This window comes from Sorex araneus, chromosome 9 (assembly GCF_027595985.1).
Source record: "Sorex araneus isolate mSorAra2 chromosome 9, mSorAra2.pri, whole genome shotgun sequence".
NCBI classification, from domain to species: domain Eukaryota; kingdom Metazoa; phylum Chordata; class Mammalia; order Eulipotyphla; family Soricidae; genus Sorex; species Sorex araneus.
Window position 1 is genome coordinate 11,241,392 of NC_073310.1, and position 26,429 is coordinate 11,267,820.

The 26,429-nt window shown below is 49.5% G+C and overlaps 1 protein-coding gene across 1 annotated transcript in view; it reads right to left on the minus strand.

Annotated features, from left to right (window-relative positions):
* Positions 1-5,161: 5,161 nt before the first annotated feature.
* Positions 5,162-26,429, minus strand: part of LOC129407014 (uncharacterized) — a 32,012-nt gene continuing 10,744 nt past the window's right edge. The window contains exons 6-13 of the mRNA XM_055147102.1: positions 24,996-25,471; positions 24,017-24,052; positions 18,841-19,060; positions 13,337-13,619; positions 10,573-10,751; positions 9,604-9,845; positions 7,778-7,910; positions 5,162-5,650 (exon numbers count right to left, since the gene is read on the minus strand). Of these exons, the coding sequence (XP_055003077.1) occupies positions 5,162-5,650; positions 7,778-7,910; positions 9,604-9,845; positions 10,573-10,751; positions 13,337-13,619; positions 18,841-19,060; positions 24,017-24,052; positions 24,996-25,471 (2,058 nt within the window). The remainder of the gene's footprint in view (positions 5,651-7,777; positions 7,911-9,603; positions 9,846-10,572; positions 10,752-13,336; positions 13,620-18,840; positions 19,061-24,016; positions 24,053-24,995; positions 25,472-26,429) is intronic.

Consider the following 26,429-nt stretch of genomic DNA (forward strand, 5'->3'; position numbering starts at 1 on the left):
TTGCTTTTGAGTCTATTATAGGGGAGAAGTGACTCTGGTGGTGCTTCGGGGACTTTATGCTGTGCCAGGATTGAACCAGGGCCCACAGCGTGCCAGGCGAGAACCTGAACCCCTCTCCTTTTCCCTCTAGCTCCGAGGGCAGAATTTCAATGCTGGCTCGACACCACTTGGGGCCATTCTGTTCGGAGCTGTCTCATACCATCAGCGTTAGTCTCAGGGTCAGCAGCTGGGTGGTCTAGTGTGGTCACCAGACTCAGACTGGCACCCCAGGCCAGGATGGAAGGTATGAGTGGTGGTCAGCATCTAGAGCCTTGTTTTACTTTTCATCCTGGCCAGCCCTGAGCTCGAAGCGTTCTGCCCGCATGTTCCATTTGCTGGATGGGGGAGAGGTGCAGACGGGAAGGTCCAGTCACAGGTGAGAAGACCGGTGACTAGATCACGGTGGCAGTGTGGGAAGTAGCTAATCTGGTGGTGAGTGGCATGCAAGCGTTTTTTCGAGCTGGGGGTATGGTGAGGAGGAAGGGACATGGCCAGGAGGAGAAGCTGAGATAAACGAGTGGCCCTGGTGTGTGCCAGGGACCCCATTACTGGATGGGTCGGCAGGGGTGGAGTCTCCGGGTACCTGCGCCTTCAATATTCAGCAGCTCAGTGTGGGGTGAGTCCATGTGCCAGAGTGGCGCTGGGACACGGCAGGGGAACAGGGAACTGGCCAAGATTCTCATGGTAGTTGCGGACAGTCAAGACAAGGGCAGTTGGAGTGAAGAAGATGAGGCGGTGTGCTAAGCAGGAGAGGACACCAGGGCTAGAAGTATCCTGTGCTCACACACATGCTGTGGGGTCGCAGGTGAGGAGACGCTGAGGGGCCTGGAATGGAGGCGGGTGAGCCAAGCTCGGAAGGAGACGGGGACGGAGCCAAGAGCACATCAGAGAGAAGAAGCTCTAGTGAGGAGAGTGACGCATGGCCCAGGGGCGGCCACGCTGGTGGGGCTGCAATGTGACTGCAGTGGAAAGATGCAGAGGGTGAGGTGAGCCGAGGGGATGGGGCTTGAGTGGGCAGAGGGGATGGTGGAGAACTTTTGGGGTTTAATTTTTGGCCACAGCTGGCTGCGCTCAGGACTTACTCCTTAGGAGGCATAGAGGCATCCTGGTAGAAGCAGGATTGTGGTGTGGATGAACTGACATTAACTTCTGGCCTCATTTAGATTCCTGGATGCAGCTTTGTCTCATTCCAGCCGTCCCGGAAGGCTGTGTGTCATTGGAATGGGGTTCTGACTGGGGGCAGCTTGGATCTCTCTTCTTCTGAGGTCGTTTCTGTTTAGAAGTTTACTTTCCTCTTGTTTTTTTTTTTTGGCTTTTTGGGTCACACCCAGTGATACTCGGGGTTGCTCCTGGTTCTGCACTCAGGAATGACACTTGGAGGTGCTTGGGGAACCCTATGGATGCTGGGGATTGAATCCGGGTCAGCTGCGTGCAACGCAAATGTCCTCCTTGCTATTCCATGACACCGGCTCAAGTTTCCCCTCCTCTTACTGGACTACTGCACCTTGCTCGTGGGCCTGCTGTCCAGGACTCAACATCTGATTGATGAAGGAGAAGCACTGGGTGGATTCCGCTTTAGGTTACTGACCACATTTTGGTCCAACCTCATTTGGACAGAGGGGCAAAGGTATTGGGGATGAACATGGGGGGCTATTCCTGGCTCTGTGCTTTTGAGTGATCCCTGGTGGTGCATGGGGGAACCCCTTGCACTTGCAGGGGTCAAAGCAGGGATCAAAGCAAAGTTCCTAACCGCTATACTATCTCTCTGGCCCCTTTAGAGGATTTTATATTATTTTTTTTTTTATTGTAGAAGCCTCTCTTTACTTGTCCTTTCCAATGGTGCAGCACTGGAGGCTCTTTGAGGATCAGGGGAATGACACCATCATTGTTACTGGTTTTGGCATCTGAATATGCCATGGGGAGTTTGCGAGGCTCTCCCATGTGGGCAGGAAACTCTCCGTATCTTGCCAGGTTCTCCCAGGGGGAGAACGAGGCCACAAGATGTCTTCCAAGAGCTTGGTTTTATAGTCTCTGGATGTTGGCCATTGGTGGGATTACATGGCCCGGGGGCAGTCCATGAGTGTGACCTCTTAGCTACTGAAAGATGGGGAATCTGAGCAGAAGAGGCCCAGTCCTGATCTGAGTAGGCTTGGAGGTCTCAGCCCGGGGTCCCACACACCTTGGTTCCTCTGCCGGTTCCTTCATGCGTGAGGCTCATCTGAACGTGTGGAGAGGTGCCTCAGCATGGCTAGGACGAATGGAGATGTTATTGACACTGCTTGAGAAATTTGGAATGATGATGATGATGATGATTTCTTTTTTTTATGTTAAATTTTATTGAATCACCATGTGGAGGGTTACATAGTTCTCAGGATTATGTCAGTTATACAATACTCAAACACCCTTCCCTTCACCAGTGCCCATATTCCATCACCAACCACCTCAGTGTACCTGCCGCTCCCTCCCACCTCCCCAGTCCCAGCCCTTGAAAGTGATAAGTTTCACTTCGTTTACGCTTTATCTCGATTACATTCCATGTTTCAACACATAACTCACTATTGTTGCTGGGGTTTCCCCCCAAAAAGAAAAAGACAGTCCTATTGCCAAGGAAGCATTTGATAGTTCTCCATTGCTTAGAACATAGAGATATTAAGTCCCGCTGTTTGTTACATAACTTTTCTTTTTTCCCCCCTTGCCCCGCGCCACCGAGTTCACGCCTGTTTAGTAATCGCCACGCTGCCTGACAAAGGGAAAAGAACCGAAAAAGATGGTTATTTCCCGTCATCAGCCGGCGTGGGGCCCTGGTTTAGTTGATAGTCTAGTAGAGTGTCTGCAAGGAGTTTCTAGAACCAAAGGTATTGCGCTGGTATCGGCTCTGGCCTCGAGATTCCACCAGCGTCCTGCTGTTCCATGTACATAATTTTCCCCTTTATATCCCATTCCCACGCCACCAGGTCTGCGTTTGCTTAATGGACATCACACTATGGTTGACGCCACACCGCGTTTCTTCCCGAGAAAGAAGGATATTTCTTCTCAGCCGGCGTGGGGATATGGCTTAGTTCAGTCTAGAGAGATGGCTACCACTTTGATTGCCTTCAATATTTCAGCAAAAGACTTACTATTCTTGTTAGGATCTCCCATAAAAGTCCGACCCGTTAAAAAGGAACCATTACATACTGCTGATGCTTAGATGACATTAGGTTGTGCGGCCGCTTTTGCGGCCGCGCGGTTTTGGGTTTCTGTATAAAGTCCAGGGAAAGTACAACCAGAAATAACATCACTACAAACTTTTACCCTTTTATGGTGCTCAGAAGATGGAAAACCTAGAGAGAGCTGGCTCGGCGTCTCCATTTTGTGCTCAGAAAGCCGTGGACCCTGTGCTGTGCTCAGGAGGAAGGGGTTGAAAGAGAGAGGTTAAAAGACTTGGGGAATGCCCGGTTTCCACTGTCGCAGCCCACCGTGGGGTCTCCGTTCCCGTGCCAGAATTAGTTCAGTGGGCTGCTTGGAGTCCAAGGGCGCTCTTTTGGGCTCTTCCATCATGCTCGATCCGCAGCAGCGCCAAAAAGGCTGATGATTTCTTTTTTATTGAGTCACTGTGAGATACAGTTACAATGCTTTAATGTTTGAGTTTTGGTCAAATAATGACCAAACACCGATCCTTCTACCAGCGCACATTTTCCACCACTAAAGCACCCAGCATCTGCCCCCAACCCAACTTTTCTCCTGCCTGTGTGGCAGACAATTTCCACAATCCTCTCTCCCTACTTTGATTCCATTCAATATTTTGACACCAGACTCACCATTATTATTTGGAATTTTCCCACCACCACTCAATCCTTCCAAAGAGGCAATGCTAGATGACTTATTTGGTATTGCTTGTTAGGAGTACCATATGATGTTGTGCATCTGAGAGAGAGGCCATCCTCTTCTGAAGTTTTAAAATTTTAATAATTAGGTTCTGGAGAGAACGCTGCCGTGAGCTGCTCGGTTCCCAGATTCTTTTGTGTCTCTGAATCACAACCGTTATGGGGCTTAAGTAGTAGCTGGAAGCAGTTGGTCGGCGTCATCGCAGAGTCCCATGGGGTGGGGGGACAAGAGGGACTGGCTCCACCTCCACCCCATGAGGCCTGGGGTTTGCCACTGTTCCTCCGTACCTGGGCTTTTCACTGGGTTCTGGAAGACGGCGGCTACCGGGATACGTGGGGGGCAGGCGCCCTAGAGGATTTTTAGCACAGGAGGAGCGCATTTATGTTCATGCTTCAGAAATTGCATAATCATCTGGATAAAAAGGGGGGTACCCGGGGATGCAGGATCATAGGCAGCCACTTTTGGGTTCTCCTGGTGTTATGGGGGGTTGCCGATTCTGAGACTCAGAGAACTAGAGACTTTTTTAAAAAAATATTTTTTATAGAATCACCATGAACTATAGTTACAAAGCTTTCATGACTGAGTTTCAGTGATACAATGATTGAACACCACCCCTCCACAAGTGCGTATTTTCCACCACCAACTTTCTCAGTCTCCCTCCTGCCACCCCACCCCACCCCACCCCAACCCCTGCCTCTTCTATGGCAGACAGTTTCCTTCTTCCTCTCTCTCTACTTTTGGGGGAGAAGGCGGCTGGGATAGAAAAGGAACTGGAGATATTCTGAGGCGTTTATTCACCCAAGACTGCATGGGGTCCCAGACCTGAATCATGTAACCCCGTCACAGTTTCCCCCCCCCCAGCCATTTAAAGGTGTTTGCGTATTCTTCTATCAGAAAGTCAGACAATGAGGTAGCAACAGATATGCAGAGGCAGATAATCCATGTGGTCAGCTTACTGTTTGGAAAACCTAGCTGCGCGGCTCATTTCTGCTGTCGGAAATCTGGGAATTTCCTGGGTCTGATCGTCGTCGATCAGTGATTATTTCCACAGTCCATTGTCTCAGGAAATCCCTGAAACTGGGCCCAAAGTATATTTAAGGGGGACAGTTTTAGTCACAGTGCTTGGGGCGTCCCAGTCACTGGTCACGTCTACAGGCAGCATCTGTAAGCGGCTAGTTCTGGAGTCTGCTCTAAAGCAAAACCGTGGACAAGCATCATGGTGGTCTGAGAGCCAAATAATAGACTAGTAATCTATTCAGGATAGATTACTAGTCCCTATCCTGAATAGCCGGAAGGTGTCACCGTCTTGGACCTGCAGTTCTGAGAGATTGCTACTATAATGCACTTTGTGGCCTGGGAACTTGAGTATCTGGTCCTTTGCCGGGGGTCCCCCTGCCTCCTCAATCTTCTCTTTCAGGTAAGAGATGGAGTCACCGGGGTAGACGGCATAGGGCTTGCTGCGGCCGCTGCTGTCCTTCACAAAGACCTGGATCTCTCCAGGCTCTGTCACCAGAACCGAGACTGTCACCCTGGCAAAAATCCCGTAATCCGCCAGTGTCTTGAAGTTGCTGAGTTCTTTCCGCTCTTCTCCGGGCTCCTGGAAGGAGAGCCGCTGCTGCCCGCTGGGGTGCCACATCTCCTCGATGCTCTTTTTCATCTTCCAGATGGGTCTGTAGGGGTCCACCATGAGCATCAAGACCCAATTACCTGGCACCTCCACTTTCACCTGAACGTCTCTTGCCGCCTGGAAGGGAAGAGGGGGGGGGAAGTTTATCTGGGTGTCCTGAATAGACTCTTATCTCCAAGGCCTCCTACTTTGGGGGATCACGGTGTGCTTGACTGCTCACCCCGACATTGGTCAAACGGACCTCAGCCCCCGGGCAGAAATCGGGGTTTCCCTGGCAAAGGAAGCGGAGTCTAACAGGACCCAGGGATGCTCTGACCTCTGACTCCTGCTGGCCAGGGGAATGGCAACAAGCAACATGTCCCAAAAAGCCTCCTCATGGGCCTCTACAGAGTCCCCATCTGTCTCCCAGGGGTCTCATTTGCACCTCCTCCCTCGACTCTTCACTGGGCAGTTGGGAGGTGAATCCCAGAGACATTCACTGTCTTAGCAAAAGTCTGAAACACCCTGAAAACAATATCAGGTCATGCAATTCAAGGCATTTCCTCGGTCAGGTTACAGTCTTGCTCTCAGAAAGATGGATTAGATCCAGGGAGACATTTTGTGCCTTTCTCCCCTCCCACCCCCCACCCCCCGCACAGTCCTGGTATATCAGTCCTGGTATATATGTCTTGTCCTGATGTGTTTATGTACTTGTTTTCTAGACCACACCTGACGGTGCCCAGGCTCGATTCCTAGCATTGGTGTGGTGCTGAGGGGACCACACAGTATCAGGGATGGAACCCGGAACTTGCATGTGCAGAGCACGTGCTCCAGCCCTTCGAACCAGCTCTCTGCACCCCATCCTGACATCAGCTCCTTCCAATAGCCTATGCTCAAAAAGCTGGTCGTGCACCGTATGGTTAGTTGTTATGCCTTTCCAGTCGCAGTCGCTGTGTGGATATGGCAATCTTTCAGATGCTTTCACTATGCAATCAAAGAATGGAATCATTTAAGTAAGTAAAACCAAGTATGGGATCCCCGGCCCCATCCTCCCCTCAGCCTTCAGAGATGCACAGACAGAAGTCTGAGGCCAGGATGGGAGAGGGAAGATGCTGGAACACAGAACAGAGACCTACTTGGATTGTGTGCCCTTTCTGACATAGTTCTATTTGCTTGGGGTGGGGGGGGCTATGTGTGAGTTGCGCTATATTTGGAACATAAAATAAAACTACCACCACCACCATGAAGGTGTTGGGGAGGGTTTTTTTAAAGCGTTTGAAGACTGTGCCAAGGATCTTGCCTCAGAAGCTCCCAGGTGCCCTGGGACCTTCCAGCCAACGGGTGACAGCTGGGTGGGGGTCCCCCAGGCTTCACAGCTCATCAGCCTTGCCACTGGGACCTTGGACTTCTGCTTCCTCTCCGTCCTCTTACAGAAATGGAAACGTTTCGCCAGGACTTCTCTCCTGTCGTATGTGAGCCTGGCGTTCCTCTGCAGACTGGAAGAGTGATTTCTCGGGGCTGACAGCCTAGAGTCCAGCATGGGTGCTGTGATGAGTGCAGACAGTATTCTGTGCGTTATGGGGATGGCTTGGAGTTGGGCGGGGGCTGTGCAGAGGGGATCACCATCTGCCGAGAGACCCTAATTCCTCCTCTCCGTGGTGAGGTGTCGCACACAGTAGGGGTCAGTTCTGAGAAAAGCGAGGTTCAGTGGCTTTGTCAGTGTGTGAACATCACAGGGCCTTTAACCAATGACAGAGACCTGGGGGCAGAGAGGGCACCACCCAGGCTTTAGGGCACAGTGTATAGGACCAGTGTGGCACATTTTGGTCTGTCACGGACCCAGTTTAGGGACACGTGACCAGGTCAAATCTCATTTTGGCAGCTTTCAAAAACCCCTAAGAAGGGAGATTCCCCCTTACTGCGTCTATGTACGTATGTGAGTAAATTATTGTTGCTATTGTTTCTTGGTTCTGGGGTCAGGCCTAGAGATACTTCAGGGCTTACTACTGGCTTGGTGACCAGGGTCACTTCTGGCAGGGCTCTGGAGTCCTGGGCACCTAACCAGGTTTGGTTGCATGCCAGGTAGGCAGCTTAAGCCCTGTACTAGCTCTCCAGTCAGTGCAAGTCAATTTTTGGGCCCTCTTCCTCATGAGGCTCCAGAGCACCCCAAATTGTCTACCCATTGTACAGAGGAAAACACTGAGGCCCGGAAATCTTTAAAGGGGAAGCACTGCCCAGGGATGGTCCTCTCCAGGGAGCCCATACTCGCACTGGCCACGGGTCCACGGTGCTGCAGCAGTCCTGTTGCAGGGTGTAGGCAGCCTCTTTGGCCATCACATCCCAGCTCTTTCCTCTCCCCAGGTTGTTGGTGGGATCTGCAGGGTCCAAGATCACGGGCCTGGGGTAGGGAAGGGGAAGCAGATTTCCATCACCCTCTGACCTCTGTCCTCTGGCACTCAACCCCCACTCCGGGAGAAAGTCACCATGTAGGACGGGCTCTTGGGGAGCTGATGCCTGGGTTGAGGACTGGAGGGGTCACTCAGCCTGGCCCTGTCAGTATGGTTCCTTGACGTTGTGCTGGAATACTGGACCCAAACACCCTCCTAGGACTGGGGGATTCCCAAAGAAATCAGCCTGAGTTCCAGCGGCAGCTCCCATGTGGCGTCTGCCATCTTCTAGAACTCACAACCCAGAGGAATGAGCTTGCAGTGACGTGACGCTCAAGAGGTCATGAGATGTGGGTGTTACTGGCACGCTCTTCGCCCAGTTGATCCAGTGCAGCCGTACACGACACGGTCCCTCTGCTCCTTAAAGTCTGTGATCTGGGAGGTGTACTAACTCATTTTGGCACCCAGCGACTTCTTGTAGAAATGCATCTAGACTGTGAACTGAGCTAAAATAACAGAAATCCAAAACTGTGCGGCCGCTGTTGTGGCCACACGAGCTCATATAATCTTCATTTAAAGCAATGGAACACAAATTTTCAAATGATGCCTTTTCAGCAGGTTTGATTGTTGGGGGAAAATTCCAAATAATAATCGTGTGTTCTCTGTTGAAATATTGAATGTATTCAAAGTATAGAGAGAATAAAGTGAATATCATTAGCCACTCAGGTAGGAGGTGTGTGGGAGGGGGTATATTTGGGTTCTTGGTGGGGGAACAGGTGCACTGGTGAAGGGATGGGGGTTAGATCATTATATGACTGAGTCTTAAACCTGAAAGCTTTGTAACTTTTGTCACAGTGATTCAATAAAATAAAAATTAAAAAGAAAAATAAATCAGCCTGAGTTCAGAGGGGCTAGTCATAAAGAGTCATAGAATGGGATTTGATGATAGCAAATGCCTGGACCACGCCAGACCTGAAGTTTTGTTTATCTTCATATAGTTTTTTCCTTTTTGGTGACAAAGCTTTCCCTTTGTCTTAAACTTGTGTTGGGTTTTCTTTCATCCACTGTTGGTGGGAATGTTGTGTGGCTCAGTCTCCATGGCAATCAACATGGAGACATGGAGATCTATTTAAAAAACAGGAATAGAACTATCATATGACCCATTGATGTCTCTTCCTGGCGTCATTCCCACCACACAAAAACATTTATTTTGAGGGATGTACATAAACCTTTGTTTATTGCTACACTTAGCACAGTGGCTGAGATATGAAAACCACCCAAATGCCTCGATAGGATACATGGATCGAGAAGTTGTGGTATAGAGGAAAAGCTATGCAGTTCCAGGAAAGGACAAACTCATGTAATTTGCAGCAACATAGGTGGAACTAGTGGATTTCGGGTTGAGGGAAGTTAGTCAGAAGAAAATGGGGCAGATACAGGGTGATGTCTCTCATCGGTGGGACATTAAGATACACAGCAGTCAATGGTCCCCAGAGAGATAACTTGAGTGTGGGAAGGCTGGGGTTAAGAGGGAGGGGGCATTGAAATCTTTGGGTGAGGGTAGGTGGTACGCTGTGATGGCTGCAGTGTTGGGATTCTGTGTGTGCCCCTGACAGCATTGTCAATCACAGCATCCCAAGACAAGCATAGGAAACGTGTGGGTTGTTCTGTTCCTTGCACCTCCAAGCATTCCTGGGAACATACCTTTCTTCCTTCAGCTTTTCTTTGATAAATATACTGACAGCCTCATTTTGGAAGTTATAGTACTTGGTCCAGTAGATGCAGATATTATTGTAATCTCGAACAAGCTTCATCACTGCTTTAAAGCCTTCAGCTAGGTCGAAATTCTCACTTTCGTCGGTGCCTGTTTCCCAGGCGTAGATGGTCAGCAGCTCCAGGGCGTATTTGGGAGGCAAGGCCACTTTTGCACGTTTGTATATCTTATGCTGGTGAGGAGGAGAGAGGGCAGGGGTGCGTTGGGGGAGCTGTGATAGATTATTACCCAGGGAATTTGATCTCTCCAGACCTCTCTATTTCCAGGTCCCGGTGTCACGTCACCCACCACCCAGCACCTTTGAGGCAGGCCAGGCGGTGTGGCACCTGGCTGAACTCATCCCCTGGGCCCAGCAAGATTTCATAAAGGAGGAAAGCAGGGCTGGGAGTCCAGGTTTGTGGCAAATATTTGCCTTCAGTGCCGAGGCATTGAGCTGTAACCCTGGCGATGTGTGTGTGTGTGTGTGTGTGTGTGTGTGTGTGTGTGTGTATGTATGTATGTGTGTGGCCCACTCTCAGGCTGGGCTGAGTATCTCTAGGAACTGCCCCAGGCCCTGAGCCTAATGTGGGGGTAACCACTGTTAAACAAACAAGCAAAAAGTGGATGGGTGGGGCCAGAAATATAGCCTAGTGGGTAAGGCTCTTGCTTTGCATACGGTCAGCCTGGGTTGATCACCACCTCGCTTATGTCCCTTGAGCCCTGCCAGGAGAGATCCCTGAGCGCAGAGTCAAGAGTAAGCCTTGAGCATGGCCAAGTGTGGCCCAAAAGTAGAGAAAAAAAAGTTCCAGATAGTTCAGCCTTTTTTTTTTTTCCCCAGCAGGATCCCCAGCCCAACCCCTCAGCCTGGACCCTCAACTTGCTCCCGAACCTGGACCCCCAGCTCAGCCCCCTGACTGCACCTGCAGGTACCACCAGTGTTTCACCAGCCGCAGGAGGTTCTTGACCTTTATGGGGCGAGTTCTCACAAAGTGTCGATGCAAGACCGTGAAGCTGGAGGAGAACTCCCCAGGGGAGCCTTCGAAGTTTATTAATTTTTCAAAGATTTCCTGTGGCAGATTAGAGTCTGGGGAGGCATTTCCTGTGAGGAGAGCACCTGGTCAGGAACACCCACACTTTGGCGTGAAGACACGGGGAAAGGATCAGCGTCCCATGTTAATCCACAAAACCCTCATTCTTGCTTTAAATTTTCTGTCTTATGACCAAACATTATTCTCAGGCTACTCTTGAGCCCTGGGCTCGTGAGATATGCAGGATGTTCCCAAGAAATAGGTGAAATTTCCCGGAACTCTAAGGAATCACACAGATATGTTTTAATCGGGCCAAGTATTGTCAGTTTTCTAGGGTCCAATCTGATTTTGTGATCCCATTGAACTGGTTAGTACAGTTGGGGGTGCTTGATTTCTTTCCCAAGGGCAGTTAGCAGGATTTGGAGCCCAAATCTGGAGACAGAGAGAGAGAAAGAGAGAGAGAGATAGAGAGAGATAGGGAAAGAGGGAGAGCAGGAGAGAGAGAGTGCTATAGAGGCTGGGGTGGGAAGGGAAACTGGACACATTAGTGGCGGGAAATGTACAGTGATGAAGGGAAAGGTGTTGGAACATTGTATAACCAAAATCTAATCACGAACGTTTTTGTAACTGTATCTCACTGTGATTCAATGAAAAAGTAAATGAGGGGCTGGAGAGATAGCACAGCGGGTAGGGCGTTTGCCTTGCACGCGGCCGACCCGAGTTCAAATCCCAGCATCCCATATGGTCCCCTGTGCACGGCCAGGGGTAATTCCTGAGTGCAGAGCCAGGAGTAACCCCTGTGCATCGCCAGGTGTGACCCAAAAAGAAAAAAAAAAGAAAAAGTAAATGAAACAAACAAAAACAGCAACACAATCCCTGAGCAAAAAACACCACAAAACTTTAATTGGAAATCCATGGGCTGCAGCAATAGCTTGAGGATTTTATCTGAAGAGAGGAAGCACTAATGGGACGGGGTGTCTGCTCCCTGTGTTCAGAGCTGCGTGATCCACAGGCTAAGCTGGTACTCTACCCCGAGGCCATCCACAGATGGCTGAACAGAGAAGCCATCGAGTCTGTACACAATGGAATACTACTGTGCCATTGGGGGGAAAAGGTGAAATTTTGTCTCTGGGGACAAAATAGACGGGGAAAAAATAGACTTGAGACCTTGAGGCGAATGTGAAATAACTATGGAAGTGAGAGCCCATGGGCTAACGGTTTCACTCACATTTGGAATTTAGATGAGTGAACTAAACCAGCAAGAACAACAAAGCCACCTAGAGATTCAATTTCATTAACTAGAAGGGGAACAGGAGGGAGAAACGGAGGAGCCAAGGGGGTGCTGGTGTGCTGGGAGGGCACTGTCACACAGTCACACCCCAACCCCTAAAAATTCCTCATGCCACAGTGACTGGCACCATCAGAAAGAACAAGAACCCCTAGCGCTGGTGTGGGTGCGGGGAGAAAGAGACTCTCATTCATTGCTGGTGGGGACGTCAGCTGGTCCAGCCTTTCTGGAAAACAATATGGGCATTCCTCAAAACACTAGAGAGTGAGCTTCCATATGACCCAGCAACACTGCTCATGAGAATATGCCCCAAGGACCCCAAAACATAGTTACAAAAAGCCATCTGCACTCCTATATTCATGGCAGCACTATACACAATCGACCAGAATCTGGAAACAGCCCCAGTGCCCACGAACAGATGAATGGATATAGACTATGGTACCTCTACAGGTGGAATACTGTGCAGCTGTTAGGAAAAAGTGAAGTCATGAAATTTGTTTACATGTGGATGGACGTGGAGAGTATCATGCTGAGTAAAAAAGAGTAAGAGGGAGAGGGACAGACATAGAATGATTGCACTCAGTTGTGGGATATTAAAAAATACATAATATGAGAATAATACACAAAGTAGAAATGAGAGCCAGTAGGCTCGTCTAGGAGAGGAAGTTTGCCACAAGTGTTTCAGCGGAGGGCAGTTAGGACAGAGAACGAACTGCTATAGCAGTGATAATTCAAAGTGGGCAAAAACTGGGTGCTAAAAGGAGGTAAAGTGATATACATGATAGAAAGAGAGAGAAAGAGAGAGGGAACGAGAGAGTGAGAGAGAACATGTGTCTTCCATAGAGCCAGGCTAGGGAGGGGAGGGTTGGGAGGGACACGGAAATCATCAGTGGTGAAAATTTAGACTTGTGAAGGAACAGGTGTTGGTACATTGTAGGACTGAGACCCAATCACGGTCAACTTTCTATTGGGTATCACAAGGGAATTCAATTAAAAAAATCCCTAAAAGTCCATCATATTATCAATGATAAACCAGCATAAACAAAAAAGAAAAAAGAAAGATTTCCCGATGTAGTTCTGACCTAAGTTCTTCTAAGTGCTGGATGGTCCTAGGGTTTCCCAAGGGAATAGAAGATCACAAAATCTGGTTTAGGTTTCACACTGATGTATGTCCACATGCATTTACGGGGGACTTCATATTCAAGGGGTCTTTCCAGACCTATCCTCCTGCACTGAAAATTGAAGAAACTTTATCTACCCCCCCGAACATGCCTGCCAATTTCCACTATCCCAGTCTTCCCCATGGCCAGAATGCAAGAATGTCCTCCCCCAGCGGCCTCTGCGCAGCTGACCCCTCGTCCTCTTTACCCAGAACGTCAAAGGCCGGGAGCACGTCCACTTTGATGACATTGCTGTTCTTCTTGGCCTGGACCTGGATGGCCAGGGAGCGGGGGTTCCTGCCCCAGTAGGGAATCACAGAGATGCTGTAGGCCAAACTCTGGCTGCAGTGTTCCACTTTCTTCTTGATGAAATCAATGATTTCCTTACGGAGGTCTGCTTGGTCTTGGAAGCCGGAGAAACAGCTCAGGAATAGGATCAAGTCCACGTCGGAGGTGTGTTTCAGTGATGTCCCCTTTCCGTAGGAGCCACCCTAGGGAGCACATCAATGTGGAGCTTCATTTGTCCTGAAGCCTGATGCTCTGAGACTGGGTGGGAGGGGGGTTGAAGCCAGAGACAGCCTGGAAGGCTGTTGACTCCTGTCCCCAAAGGAGCCTTGGTTGTTCAGTGGACACGATGGCCTTCAGTATCAAGATGTTTGTATAATCACATCTTTTTTTTTTTTGGTGGGTGTGGTGGGGGCACACCTGATGATAGTAAGAGTTTATTCCTGGCTCTGGAATTAAACATTACTCTTGGTGGTGTTGAAGGGACAAATGTGATGCTGGTATCAAACCTAGGTTGGCTGCATTCAAGACAAGTCTTTTATCTATCTCTCTGGCCACTTCTTTCTTTTTTTTAATTAAAATTTACTCTTGAGAGCCTTTTTAGTCACATCCATGGTTGTTCACGGCTTATTCCTGATGGCTTTGAACTCAGAAATCACTCCTAGAAGGGGTCCAGTTACTATATGAGATGCCAGGACCATATGGGTTGGCCCCATGCAAGGCAAATGCCTTACCTGCTGTACTATTGTTCCAGCTGATGTTTTCACCTCTTTACATTGAAAAAAATAAATCACTGGGCAAGCTGCTCAAACATATCAATGAGATGCAGAATTTTTGATTCATTCCTGTTTCTAAGCCTTTCCTCAGAGGCCATCAGAGCTACCTGCTTCTTACACGCCATCTATTATCCATGCCTGCATCAGTGCAGTCTAACAAACACCTCATCCCACCGCCATGGGTGACTGTTGGTTTAAAATGATTTAAAGAGATTGAGATATGAAAAGCTCAGCTCTGCACTCAGACATTCCCCTCGAGTTCTCTGGGCTCCCCGTGGAAGGTGACTCTTACATTGGCCGTGCATTCCCACTCGGCATCATGCATTTGACAGCCATCCATGTTCTGTGTGTGTGCTGATAACTAAGCACATGTTAATCAGGCAAACATTTCTATTGCCATAGAATGTTCTGGGGGCAGCTCAGGCCCAGACCAATGCATTTTTATATCTAAGCACCAACATATATTCTATATTTAACAATTTTGAAGGGGACTGGAGCAGTAGATGGGTAAGGCTTTTGCCTTGCACACGAATCACCTGGGTTCAATCCTTGGTATCCATTTTGGTCCCCCAAGCATCACCAGGGGTAATTCCTGAGTGTGGATCCAGGAGCAACCCCTGAGTATAGCTGGGTATGACCCAACAAGCTAAAAATATTTTTTTGGAAAGAATTAGGGGCAACAAGATGTGGTAAGGCCAGTGCAGAGAGGTGTAGGGGACACTTCCTCCAGACCCTCCTCGGGGGGCCTCCTCACCGTATCTCTGTTGTCCCGTTGCTCATCAACTTGCTTGAGCAGGCACCAGTAACAGTAGCAATAAAAGTCTCCATTGTGAGTCTTGTTCCTGTCTTTTTTTTTTTGGCTTTTTGGGTCACACCCAGCAATGCACAGGGATTGCTCCTGGCTTTGCACTCAGGAATCACACCTGGCGATGCTCAGAGGACCTATGGGATGCTGGGAATCGAACCTGGATCGGCCGAGTGCAAGGCAAACACACTACCCCCTGGACTATTGCTCCAGCCCCTGTTCCTGTTATTTTGCATATCGAATACGCCACGGGTAGCTTGCCAGGCTCTGCGGTGCGGGCGGGATACTCTCGGCAGCTTGCAAGGCTCTCCGAGAAGGACAGAGGAATCAAACCCGGGTTGGCCGCATGCAAGGCAAATGTCCTACGTGCTGTGCCATCGCTCCAAACCACCTGGGTGAGGGTAAGGGGCGGGACTTATCTTCCATAAACAGAGGATTTCCAACGAGGAAATAGACTTTGCCCCAAGGTGTATGTTTAGTTCTCTGACATCTTGTCATTGGTGCGGACTACTATTATCACTAGTGAAACCAGATAGAAAGAGCCTTTTCCGTTTCCTCATACTACCTTTATGGCCACGCCACCTTCCCACACCCCACACACCGGGCATCTATTTTCTACCTATCTTGACTCTCTTGGCATTTGCAGAGTTATATAAATGGATCAGGCAGAATGTTCTTACTGTGACCATTTGACACTGGCTCTTTATTTCCTCTCCTCCGTCCGCATCATGCGTCTGATACCTATCCGTGTCCTATGTCTACTGATTAATAAATGTTGATCTTGCAAATTACCAAGAAAATGGTGGATACAAGAGGGAACCCTCATTCCATCTTGTTACTCAAGGCTTGGGGTTTGTCTCCAACCCGTCTGTTGTTTACTCCTGAGTTCTCAAGAACTTGGTTCTGATGTCTGCGCATTTTAGCTGTCGTTTGGGTGAGTGACTGTGGTTCTAAATTGGCTCCCTCTTGATTGGCACCACAAGTTCACATTCTTTTTACCTTTAAATGTGAGGGGTGTGTGTGTGTGTGTGTGTGTGTGTGTGTGTGTGTGTGTGTGAGAGAGAGAGAGAGAGAGAGAGAGAGAGAGAGAGAGAGAGAGAGAGAGAGAGAGACGAAAGTGCCTGCCATAGAGGCAGGCTGGGAGGTGCAGATGGGGGGTGATGGGAGGGAAACTGGGGACTCTGGTGCTGGTAAATGTTCACTGCTGGAGTGATGGGTGCTGGAACACTGTATGACTGAAACCTAATCATGAACAGCTTTGTGAGGGTCTCTCTCACAGTGATTCAATGAAAAAAATCTTAAAAGAAAAAGAAATTGGGGGGAAGCTGAATTTGGCCAAAAAGTATAAGAAAAGTTAAGTGGTGCCAGTTTATATCTGCATTTATTTTTCTTTTCTTTTTAAAAAATCTCTCCTGTGTTGATTTTCTTCTTTTTATGGTCATTTCCCCCCCCTCAATACTTCTTTTTTTTTTTTTTTGGTCTTTTTAAAAATTTTTCTTTTTTTGGAACACACCCGGGAATGCACAGGGGTTACTCCTGGCTCTGCACTCAGGAATTACTCCTGGAGGTGCCCAGGGGACCATATGGGGTCCTGGGAATCGGACTCAGGTCGGCCTCGTGCAAGGCATACGCCCTACCCACTGTGCTACCACTCCAGCCCGCTGTGTGATTGATCGTAGTAGAGTAAGATGTTAATAATAGTGCTATTGGTGTGCGGTCATTTTGTAATTTGGGGAATATTTCCTATATTTTGGTGCCGAAATGTGAGTTACAAATATCCTGAAGCAAGTTGGAGACTGGCTTATAAGGCCAGTGGGCCTGCTTTGCACGTGGGAGGCCCAGGTTCACCCCTTTCACCGTATGCTCCCCCTGCCCCAGCACCCGGGAAGGCCACTCTGGAGCACCTATCTGGGAGCACTGCCATGGGCAGCCCCAAATAATAAATAAATAAAATCACAAAGCAGAGCTGAGTTATAGCTCAGAGGTAGAGACTGTGAGGTTTTAGGTTTCATCTCCACCACAGCAAAAACCAAATATTTCCCCCCCTCACCCAACTCCCAACACACACACACCAAAGAAAACAAAACCACGAAACAACTCGCGAAGCAGTTTGACCTCAGACTCCTGCGTAATCTTGAACATGTTCATCATGCTCATCAATAAGAAGCTCTTTTCTTTTTTGATTTGAGATTCTGAAAACAAAGGATGATCTAACGTGGCAGTAAAGGCTGCCATGCCCGTACGGTGCAGAAGGGACCATGCACATGGCCCAAATTCCATCCCTGACACTTCATATGGCTCCCAAGAACCACCAGGAGTGACCCCTGAGCACAGAGCTAGGCATAAGTCCCGAGTACCTTAGGTGTGGCTCTCTCCAAACAAACCAAAGCGAAACAAAGCAAAAACTACTCTGCAGTGTTGTCTGGAGTTCATGCTTTGCGTGCAGGCGTCCTGGGTTCAATCCTGTAGTCTCTGCAGGCCCATCAGCCCTACCTAGCCCTGAGCTCGCAGCATCCCCCAGCAGTGAGCTAGTCGCAGCCTCTCCCCAAAGCAAAGTGTCTGTAGAGCAGGAAGCAGAAGTTGCCCTTTAGCCCTGGACTTCAGCCCTGGGGAGCCCAGCCTAGTACTACAAGGTTGACTCTTAAAGGAACCAAAGGGCCTCGAGTCTCTGACTTTTCTGCTTCTAAGTTCCGGGTTTGCTAAGAAGACCCCTGACACTTTAAAAGATTATTGTGGAAAAAAATTGTTGCTGAGGGATCACCTGGACTGCACCCAGCAGTGCCCGGTGGCCAGATGGAGGGATTTTTTCAGTGCAGCCTTTGCCGTACTCAGGGAGAGGCTGGTGGCTCTCGTGCTCAATGGTTTTCATTGCAGCAATAGGCATACAATTTAGTTTATGGTCAAGACACATTTGATTTAGGCTGCAATACTATACATTCAATTACAGGGCTGGGGAGATAGTACAGGGGCATGCTCCTAACCCCAGACCAATCCCAACACCTCTTGCACTGGGGGTGGGTGGGGCAGGGCAGGTAATTTCCGGCACCTCTATTAAAGTATCTGCTATCTGGATGCTTACATTTAACCTCTGGCATGGTTGGCTGAAACTTTACGGGATTATTCCCAGCATCTCTGAGTACCACTTGGGTCATGGGCTGCCTGCCCATCTGATAGAATTCTGATTGAGCACTTTTCCAGGAGAAGCCAAGCCATTACAGGGTGTTGAATTACGTGGTCCATCTCTGAAAATCCATTTTACTGTGGGGGTACGCTCTGACATTACAAAATTTCTCTGAGATTATAATAAAATTATATTCACATATAATATTAAGTTCCTATTATAACTTACTAGGATTCATAATATAAATTTATGATGGTGCAGTTTTTGAAGAAAAATATAGCAAATAACATTTATGACTGGGGAAAAAGTGTGCTTTTTTGGGGGGGACTTGGGGCGTACCCTATAGGTACTCAGAGATCAAAGCTAGGTTCCGGCATGCAAAGCACGGACTCCAGACATCCGAGTCTCCTTGGCCCTCAAGAAGGTTTTGTTCAACAAGAAACAAGAAACAGGAAGCATGCAGTTGGGAGGCACCTAGAGCGCCTAGTCCATCTGTGTCTCAGAGGCTGGATTCCAAAGGACAATCCTTGTCGTTCCATTGCTTTGGAGAGTCACTGTTTAAGAGCACATTCCCCGCTTCTGGGACACTTAATCTTTCTCAATGTTTAGGCTGAAGAGGAGGAAGGACCCCAAGGCCAAGAGAGGGAACCACTCTCCCTGCCACCCCCCAGGGCATCCATCCCAAAGGAGCAGGGCTGGGATTGGAGCACGGGGTTGTCACTCACCTTCATCACCTTCAGCACCCGGACCTCTTGGCCTGCCACCAGCTGACCCTGGAAGCAGTGATCCTTTAAGAAAGTGGCACATCGGTGCCAGGCATCCTGCTCGTCCCTCTCCCACTCCTCGTCGGGCACGAGGCTCTCCTCCACGAAGTCACCGAGGTCCTCTGCCAGAGTGTTGTACAGATCCTGCCGGAGCCCCATCTCCGACCGATGCTCTTGGTATCTGGCCAAACCTTTTAAGTCTCTCCCAGCCCCAGCCTGGCAGGAGGCTCCTCCCTCTCCTACGCCCTCTCTGACACAGGTGTCAGGAAACTGAAACTCTTCTTCTCTTCTCTTCTCCTCTCCTCTTCCTCCTCCTCTTCCTCCTCCTTCTCCTCCTCCTCCTCCTCCTTCTCCTTCTCCTTCTCCTGTCCTACTCGTCATCCTCTCTCTCTGTCTATCTCTGTCTCTGTCTCTCTCTCCCCGCCCCCCCCCCCCCGTTTTTGGTCATTATGGTTTGCAATACAGGTACTGAGAGGTTATCATTAATATTCCTGCACCTCCTTTTACAACATTCAGTTCTTGTCCAAAGTGATCATTTCTAACTATTATCATCACTGTACGCTTCTCTATCCTAACTACCTGTTGTCCCCCACGCACTTGTGTCAAATCATCCCCCCACCGCGCCATCTTGAACAGAGAGAGCCTGAAGTAGAGTATATTGAAAATTTCTTTTCAGTGTTTTGAGATTTTTAGTCTTTCTGACCCCCGGGAGAACAAAGACTCACTTCTCTCTTCCCCTCCCTCTTCCTCCCTGCCCAGGTGACAGCGGACTCGGGCAGTGGGGAGTCCCGGCTCATTATTTCGAATGCATTCTAGAACTGGCACTCACCATGTGACACCCGTGGCCTGGACCCAACAACGTGTAATAGAAGTCAATCTTCACACAACGTGTGAGGGTGGGTCCTGGGAGAATTAGTAGTAGCCTGTAAGTGCAGATGAGAACACTGAGGTCAGGTGGGGGGTGTTCATGGGGTGCTGGGAACTCAGTGCAGTCCTGCCAACTGAAGGGCAGTCACAGAGTGGGGTACTTCCAGTCCTTTCTGTCCTGTGACCCAGTTCTGCTGGCAGGGTGTGCTCCCAAGGCGGGGTCGGCCTCTGCCCCTCCCTCCGAGGCCCCTCCACCCACCCCCGCCCTTGGACACAGTGTTTCTGTCCTCCCCTCTACTTCCCCAACGATAAGATCTGGCACCGAGGAAGGAACCTTCTAGAAATGGCTTCATTCATCAATGGGGACCTTTTGAGTGTGGAATCCGGGAGAATTTTAGTTTTGGCGATGGTGGGGGAGTGTTATAGTCCGAACAACATGATTCCCCATTGGCTGCTGCTCTCGGTCAACTATTTTGCCTTTTATCTTTCCCTTGTGGGAAGTGGAGCAAAGTCTTAGGATACATGGCCGCCCTTTTCCCCGTGGAGTCACAGGCCGTCGCTCTGAGCCTTGCTTTTGAGTCTATTATAGGGGAGAAGTGACTCTGGTGGTGCTTCGGGGACTTTATGCTGTGCCAGGATTGAACCAGGGCCCACAGCGTGCCAGGCGAGATCCTCAACCCCTCTCCAGTGGACACTCCAGGGGAGAGTGTGGAGTTGAACTGTGTCATACATGAAACCCTGTCATTAACAGTATTGTGAACAGTAGTGCCTAAATTTTATTATTATTAATTATTATTATTTAGTATTTTTTGAAATTTATTTATTTATTAATTAAATTGAGTTACTGTGAGAACAGTTACTGGGCTTTTAGGATCAAATCTCAGTCATACTATGCTCAAACACCCATTTCTTTACTAGTGCACATGTTCCACCACCAATAATCCCAGCATACACCCCTCCCCCTCCCCCTCTGCCTGTGTGGCAGATGATTAGCACTTTATTCTTTCCTTACTTTGATTGCATTCAATTTTCAACAGGAAACTCTCTATCATTATTTGGTGTTTTACCCCCAACAGTCAGACCTGTCAGAATGACATCATTAGATTGTATGTTTTCTATTGTTGGTAACAAAGAGTATATGATGTTGCACGGTTGAGAAGCGGCCGCCCAGATTTGGAATTCTGGTATTAAGTCCAGAGGTATTTCTGCCACCAGCCACTGAATTCCAGCTTGGTTTCTGGGGCACTGGGATCATGGCTGTTCAGGAGTGGAGGAGCTGTCCATGGTCGACCGCTCGGGGTCTCATTATGGCAGGAGGCAGGGCTGGTTCTGCCTCCCCCATCGCAAGATTCCCCATGGATCCCGTCCCATCACTGCAAACTCCTACCTCTCTGTCCAACTGATTCTGAATGGTGGCGGTCGCCATTCTGTCACAGGGGGGAAAAGGCCGAGGGACAGAAACCTTTCCTCTCCCAGGGCTGCAAGGGGCCATAGCTTAGTTCAGAGTCGAGGAGTATATCTGCCAGCAGCAGCTGCATTCTGAGATTGGTTTCTGTGCCTCTGGGATAATGGATGCTCAGGAGTGGTGGAGCCATTCCAGAGCATATATTTTGTATATCAGAAAAGGTATACATGTATATCAGATGCAGACGCTCTATCTGGAGCTGTCTAGTCCCGCATACTGGAGCCGTGTTAGTAGAAGCTCAGTGTCGCCAGGGCTCCATCTGGAGAAGGTGTGCAGGCTGTACCTTCCCCGTCTGGCACCCCGGTGTTGTTGGCCTGGTCTGGGGTCCGGAGCGTTCTCTGGCCTATGGTGCTGCTGGAATGGCCCGGATTCTTCACTGCTGATTATGGCAAGATGGCGCTGAGGGCGGGGCGAGGGCGTGACTTCCGGCTGCCGGGGCGAATTGGAAATGAGGCTGGTGCCTCCCTGTTCCAGTACGCCTCCGAGGTTTGGAGATGTCCAGTCCCGCATACCGGAGCTGTGTTAGTAGAAGCTCAGTGTTGCCGGGGCTCCATCAGGAGATGGCGAGTCGTGCCTAAATTTTAGAAGTGTGAACATATTGCAGCTGGCCCATTCTCTTGCTACCTCAAGACCTCCAGATGCCAGGTGAAGTGCCTGGAGGAGAATGAGACAGACAAGGCGAAGGCATTCGTACTTTTCCAGTCGAGATGGGGCCCACTGCCAGGAATGAGGCTGTAGTAATTCTCCAGCTCTAGGTGAGTCAAATGAAGCCAGAAAGACTGACTAGACACAGGGAACCATGAGCCACAAATAAACGGCTGCTTGGGAATGGCTGGTCGCACGGTGTGGTGTGGACAAACTGACATTAACTTCTGGCCTCATTTAGATTCCCGGATGCAGCTTTGTCTCATGCCAGCCGTCCCGGAAGGCTGTGTGTAGTAGGAATGGGGTTCTGACTGGGGCAGCTTAGCTCTCTCTTCTTCTGAGGACATTTCTGCCTAGAAGTTTGCCCTCCTCTTGTTTTTTTTTTGGCTTTTTGGGTCACACCCAGTGATACTCTGGGGTTGCTCCTGGTTCTGCACTCAGGAATGACACCTGCAGGTGCTTGGGGAACCCTATGGATGCTGGGGATTGAATCCGGGTCGGCTGCGTGCAACGCAAATGTCCTCCTTGCTATTCTATGACTCAGGTTCAAGTTTCCCCTCCTCTTACTGGACTACTGCACCTTGCTCATGGGCCTGCTGTCCAGGACTGAACATCTGATTGATGAAGGAGAAGCAATGGGTGGATTCTGCTTTAGGTTACTGACCACTTTTTGGTCCAGCCTCATTTGGACAGAGGGGCAAAGGTATTGGGGATGAACATGGGGGGCTATTCCTGGCTCTGTGCTTTTGAGTGATCCCTGGTGGTGCATGGGGGAACCCCTTGCACTGCCATGGGTCAAAGCAGCCATCAAGGCAAGCTCCCTAACCGCTGTACTATCTCTCTGGCCCACTTTAGTGATTTTATATTATTTTGGTTTTCTTTTTTTATTGTAGAAACCTCTCTTTACTTGTCCTTTCCAATGGTGCTGCATTGGAGTCTCTTTGAGGATCAGGGGAATGAGACCATAATTGTTACTGGTTTTGGCATCTGAATATGCCATGGGGAATTTGCGAGGCTCTCTCATGTGGGCAGGAAACTCTCGGTATCTTGCCAGGCTCTCCCAGGGGGAGAACGAGGCCACAAGATGTCTTCCAAGAGCTTGGTTTTATAGTCTCTGGATGTTGGCCGTTGGTGGGATTACAGGGTGCAGGGGGCAGTCCCTGGGTGTTACCTCTTAGCTACTGAAAGATAGGGAATCTGAGCAGAAGAGGCCCAGTCCTGCTCTGAGGAGGCTTGGCAGTCTCAGCCCCGGGTCCCACACACCTGGGTTCCTCTGCCAGTTCCTTCATGTGTGAGGGTCATCTGAACATGCGGAGAGGGGACTTGAGCATGGCTAGTATGAATGGAGACGTTACTGAGAACGCTCGAGAAATTTGGGATGATGATGATGATGATGATTTCTTTTTTATTGAGTCACTGTGAGATACAGTTACATTGCTTTAATGTTTGAGCTTTGGTCAAACAATGATCAAACACAGATCCTTCTACCAGCGCACATTTTCCACAACTAAAGTCCCCAGCATCTGCCCCCATCCAACCTTTCTGCTGCCTGTGTGGCAGACAATTTCCACAATCCTCTCTCCCTACTTTGATTCCATTCAATATTTTGACACCATTCTCACCATTATTATTTGGAATTTTCCCACCACTACTCAAACCTTCCAAAGAGGCAATGCTAGACAATTTATTTGGTATTGCTTGTTATGAATAGCATATGATGTCGTGCAGCCGAGAGAGCAGCCATTCTCTCCTAAAGTTCTACAATTTTTTTTTTCTTTTTGGGTCACACCCAGCGATGCTCAGGGGTTACTCCTGGCTTTGCACTCAGGAATTGCTCCTGACAGTTCTTGGGGGACCATATGGGATGCCGGGGATGGAACCCGGGTCGGCCGAGTGCAAGGCAAATGCCCTACCTGCTGTGCTATCGTTCCGGCCCCTAAAGTTCTACAATTTTAATAATTAGGATCTGAAGAGAACTCTGCAGTGAGCTGCTCAGTTCTGAGATTCTTTTGTGTCTCTGGATCACAATGGTTATGGGGCTTAATTAGTAGCTGGAAGCAGTTGGTGGGCGTCATCTGAGTCCCATAGGGGGGGGGGACAAGAGGGACTGGCTCCACCTCCACCCCATGAGGCCTGGCGTTTGCCACTGTTCCCCCGTACCTGGGCTTTTCATTGGATTCTGAAAGATGGTGGCCACTGGGATAAGTGGGGGGCAGGCGCCCTTAGAGGACTTTTAGCAGAGGAGGAGCACATTCATGGTTGTGCTTCAGAAAGAGCGTAATCATCTGGATCAAAAGGGGGATACCGGGGGATGCAGGATCATAGGCATCCACCTCTGGTTTCTCCTGGTGTTATGGGGGGTTGCCGATTCCGAGACTCAGAAAACTAGAGACATTTTTTAAAAAATATATTTATTTTTTATAGAATCACCATGAGCTACAGTTACAAAGCTTTCATGATTGCGTTTCAGTCATGCAATGATTGAACACTATCCCTCCGCCAGTGCGCATTTTCCACCACCAACGGTCCCAGTCTCCCTTCCACAACCCCCACCACACCCCACCCCAACCCTGTCTCTTCTACGGCAGACTTATTCCTTCTTCCTCTCTCTCTACTTTTAGGGGAGGAGGCGGCTGGGATAGAAAAGGACTGGAGACATTCTGAGGCGTTTATTCGCCCGTGACTGCATGGGGTCCCAGACCCGAATCATGCAACCCGGGTCACAGTTTGTTTTTTTTTCCCCAGCCCTTTTAAAGGTTTTGTGCATTTTTCTATCAGAAAGTCAGACAATGAGGTAGCAACAGCTATGCAGAGGCAGATAAGCCATTTGGTCATGTTACTGTTTGGAAAACCTAGCTGCAGATCATTTCTACTTCGGCAATCTAGGAATGTCCTGTCTTCGATCTTAATCGATCAGTGATTATTTCCACAGTCCATTGTCTCAGGAAATCCCTGACACTGGGCCCAAAGTATATTTAAGGGGGACAGTTTTAGTCACAGCTCTTGGGCATCCCAGTCACTGGTCACGTCCATAGGTGGCATCTTTAAGCGGCTAGTTCTGGAGTCTGCTCTAGAGTAAAAACGTGGACAAGCATCACGGTGGTCTGAGAGCCAGGTGGTCGCCAGACGCCCGGGGGACTAGTAATCTGTCCTGAATAGCAGGAAGGTGTCACCGTCTTGGACCTGCAGTTCTGAGAGATTGCTACTATAACGCACTTTGTGGCCTGGGAACTTGAGTATCTGGTCCTCTGCCGGGGGTCCCCCTGCCTCCTCAATCTTCTCCTTCAGGTCAGAGATGGAGTCATAAGGGTAGACGGCATAGGGCTTGCTGCGGCCGCTGCTGTCCTTCACAAAGACCTGGATCTCCCCAGGCTCTGTCACCAGAACTGAGACTGTCACCCTGGCAAAGAGCCCGTAATCTGCCAGCGTCTTGGAGCTGCTGAGTAGTTGCCGCTCTTCTCCGGGCTCCTGGAAGGAGAGCCGCTGCTGCCCGCTGAGGGGCCACATCTCCTTGATGCTCTTTTTCATCTTCCAGATGGGTCTGTAGGGGTCCACCATGAGCGTCTGAACCCCCTCACCTAGTACCTTCACTTTCACCTGAACGTCTCTTGCTGCCTGGAATTTAAGAGCGGGGGAAGGTTATCTGGGTGTCCTGAATAGACTCTTATCTCCGAGGCCTCCTGCTTCGGGGGATCATGGTGTGTTTGACAGCTCACCCCGACATTGGTCAAATGGAAGGATCTCAGCCCCCAGGCAGAAACTGTGGCTGTCCCTAGCAAAGGAAGCAGAGTCTAAAAGGACCCAGGGACCCTCTGGCCTCTGACTCCTGCTGGCCAGGGGAATGGCAACAAGCAAAATGTCCCAGAAAGCCTCCTCATGGGCCTCTACAGAGTGCCCAGCTGTCATCCAGGGGTCCCATTTGCACCTCCTCCCTCAGCTCTTGACAGGCTGTCGGAGGTGAACCCCAGAGACATTCACTGTCTTAGCAAAAGTCTGAAACACCCTAACAACCAGATCAAGTCATGTAATTGAAGGCACTTCCTTGGCCAGGTTACTGTCTTGCTCTCAGAAAGATGGATTAGACCCAGAGAGACTTTTGGTGCTTTTACTCTCCCCCAAGCAACTCCCCACCCCCCACACAGTCCTGGTATATCAGTCCTGATACATATGTCTCGTCCTGACGTGTTATGTACTTGTTTTCTAGACCACACCTGACGATGTCCAGGCTCAATTCCTAGCATTGGTGTGGTGCTGAGGGGACCGCACAGTGTCAAGGATGGAACCCGGATCTCCCACTGCAAAACACGTGCTCCAGCCCTTCGAGCCAGCTCCCTGCACCCCATCTTGACATCAGCAGCCTCCAATAGCCTCATGCTCAAAATAGCCCGTCGTGCAGGTATGGTTGGTCGTTATGCCTTTCCAGTTTCTGTGTTAATCCGGCAATCTTTCAGATGCTTTCACTTTGCTATCAAAGAATTGAATCATTTAAGTAAGTAAAACTAAGTGTGTGAACCCCGGTCTCCTCTACCCTCTGCCTCAGCGATGCAGAGACAGAAGTCTGAGCCCAGGATGG